This window comes from Apaloderma vittatum, unplaced genomic scaffold (assembly GCF_000703405.1).
Source record: "Apaloderma vittatum isolate BGI_N311 unplaced genomic scaffold, ASM70340v1 scaffold27666, whole genome shotgun sequence".
NCBI classification, from domain to species: Eukaryota; Metazoa; Chordata; class Aves; order Trogoniformes; family Trogonidae; genus Apaloderma; species Apaloderma vittatum.
The window spans coordinates 2,978-5,844 of NW_009723745.1; the positions used below are offsets into that span (position 1 = coordinate 2,978).

Below are 2,867 nucleotides of genomic sequence, written 5' to 3' on the forward strand. Positions count from 1 at the left end.
CACGTGTGAGATGCTCGTCCCCATCCCCGCTGACTGCCCCCTTCCCCACAGGCGTCTGTGGCTTCCTCACCTTTGGGGCCGGCGTGGATCAGGACGTCTTGCTGTCCTACCCCTCTAACGACATCCCCGTCGCCCTCGCCCGGGCCTTCATCATCCTCTGCGTGCTGACGTCTTACCCCATCCTGCACTTCTGCGGCCGGTGAGCACTGGGGAAGGCAGGGACTGGTGAGGTTGGGATGGGTGGTGCGGGGAAACGCCCCTGCCCTGTGTCTGTGCCCCGCAGGGCTGTCTTGGAGGGTCTTTGGCTTCGCTACACCGGAGTGACAGTGGAGGAAGACGTGGTCCGGGAGCGGAGGAGGCGCCTGCTTCAAACCATCAGTTGGTTCCTCCTGACCCTCCTCCTGGCTCTTTTCATCCCTGACATTGGCAAAGTCATCTCTGTCATCGGGGGCTTGGCCGCCTGCTTCATCTTTGTCTTCCCAGGTAGGGCATCCTGGGATGCTCAGGGGCCAGCAGAGGTCTCTTGGGGTTCCTTGGTGTTTTCAGGGATGTCTCAAAGAGGGATGGAGTAAGTTGGAGACGGAGCCACCGGGAAGTCTTTAGAGAAGGGCAAAAATGTGGTGTGATATCTGTTGGCAGCCCGACGGTTTTGACTGGACTCCCTGCTCAGTAACGCGGCTCCTTGGCTTCTGGGGTGTCTCCCCAGTCCCCAGGGGATCATCTGGGTCTAATTTGCCTCCCCTGCCTTTCAGGGCTCTGCCTGATTCAAGCCAAGCTCTCTGAGATCCAAGAAACCAAGGCAATCGGGTAACAGACATGTGCTTCCTCTATCTCCCCTTCCCCTGCAGCTATCGGGGTGACGGTCCCCTTTTAAAGCACCCTGTCCTCCTCCATCCGCAGCTGGTGGGCCCAGGTCAGCTACGGGGTGTTCATGGTCACCCTCGGAGCCTTCATCTTCGGACAGACCACTGCCAACGCCATCTTCGTGGATCTCACAGCCTGACTCCTTCTCCAGGCTGGACCACGCCGCTGCCGCCACTGCTGAGGGGAAGCAGGTTTCCCCTCGGACCAAAGGGAAGCAGGGAAGGAAACACGTTGGTGTGTTGGGAAGATCCAGGAGCGTTGTAATCTGGGGCCGGGCTCAAAGAGCCCGGCGGTGGTTCGCGTCTTGTTGTCTTAACACACCAGGCAGTCAGGCTTCTCCTCTCAGCCCTGACTCCCTGGTGAAGCCAGATCATCACTACAAGGGGACCCGCAGTCCAGGTCGAGCCCTTTCTGCCCCTCTGGGCTCGACATCACTACCTTAGACATCACGAAAGGGTCGCGGCTGGGGCCTGCGAAGGCATGCCGCGCTCCTCCGCGCAGCCCTGTGCTGGGGGAGCTCCTCTCCACAGCTTCAACTCCTTCTGCCCGCGTTGGAGGCAGACGGTGTGTCTTGCATAAAGGGAACAAGTAATCGCGTTTGTCAGGCAGGGCGACATCCCCGTAGTTCTCCTCTGTGTCGGTGCTTGGCTTGGTTTGATCCCTGCTTTCCCATATCTCGCCCATCTCCTGCCCTTCCTCTTCCATCTCCCTCTGCCTGGGCTGCACTTTCTGTTACAAGGTGGGACTGTCGCCTTTACCTTTTTTTTTTATTTTTGGAGGATCAGGGCTTGCTCATTTGCTAGAAAAGGTGCTGTGGCTGCATTGACCTACTGGAAACACTACACTAGAGCAAAGCCCTTCTCCCGATTCCTCATGCCCTTCTCCCAGGAGGTGTCCAGGGGACGAGACTGGGCCAGGTGTAGGTTTTAAGGGATGCTTTGGGGATAAATCAGTCAGCATTAATCCATTTTATCGTTTACACCGTGGCTGTTCCCCTTCTGGATGGTAGTTTCCCTTTTGCTTTCCCTCACTGAACAGTTTCCCCAGCTGCAGATTCAGTTAGGGCAGTTAAACTTCAACAGCAAACTGCTCTTATTCAGTATTTTGAGTTTCCTTGTTCCTTATTTGGCTTCTAAAACCCTGGGGGAGGGAGCAGTCCATGTGTATCTGTCGCCACATGTGTGATGAGGGTCCAGCCCAGCTTTGCGCAGTGCCTGGCTTTGCCCCTCCTGCATTTTCTGGAAGCAGCCCAGGCTGTCGTGGTGGGAAGGTGAACCACGGCGTGTTTCTGGACTTCTAACCGTGGTTCTCTCCTTCTGCGAGCGGCAGCGGTGGTTGGGAGGCCTGCACGTGGACCCTTCCCCACGTGGAAACGTTTGGTCGTTCCCTACGAATGCTTGGCTGGCTGTAAACGGGAATCTCCTCGCCGCTCCTTGGGATGAGCCATGGAGACCTAGACGGAGGAGGAAGAAAAGCCCCAAGCACAGCATGAATGCGTGATTCTATGACTCTGTGATTCTATGATTCAACCTCCGCGCCCTCAAATTTTGACGAAACCAGGCTCCAGCAAACTCCCCGTTCGCGTGGCCGCGACTGACTCCCAGCGCCGCGGCCGTTTCTCTGTTTGCCTTACCGCTCCCTGGGACCGTTTACAAAGAAAACCCAACAAAACACCGGCCTTTTCAAATGTATTTTCTACCTGCAGAAAGCGGAGGGGCCTCGACTGTAATAATAAAAGTGACGTTGTGGCACGGGCATACGAGGTGTTTTCTGTGGGCCTGGGGGAGGGAGATGCTCCCAGGGCGGGATGCAGGGATGAAGCTGTGTCCTGAAAAACACCCGCCTGGCTCTCTTGAGCTTTGGGGTCCCCTCGGACCAAGGGCTGGGGGTTGTCAGGGGAGGTCCTGAGGGGCCCGGGCCCAGTCTGACCCCCTGAGGCTGTGCCTCGGGGCTGGAAGGTGGGTGTGGAGGGGCTGAGGTGGGCGAGATGGCGGCCCCAAGCC

The 2,867-nt window shown here is 57.6% G+C and overlaps 1 protein-coding gene across 1 annotated transcript in view; it reads left to right on the top strand.

Annotated features, from left to right (window-relative positions):
• Nucleotides 1-1,003, top strand: part of SLC38A7 (solute carrier family 38, member 7) — a 3,934-nt gene extending 2,931 nt beyond the window's left edge. The window contains exons 7-10 of the mRNA XM_009872242.1: nucleotides 52-199; nucleotides 284-483; nucleotides 753-807; nucleotides 901-1,003. Coding sequence (XP_009870544.1) covers nucleotides 52-199; nucleotides 284-483; nucleotides 753-807; nucleotides 901-1,003 — 506 coding nt within the window. The remainder of the gene's footprint in view (nucleotides 1-51; nucleotides 200-283; nucleotides 484-752; nucleotides 808-900) is intronic.
• The last annotated feature ends 1,864 nt before the right edge of the window (nucleotides 1,004-2,867 follow it).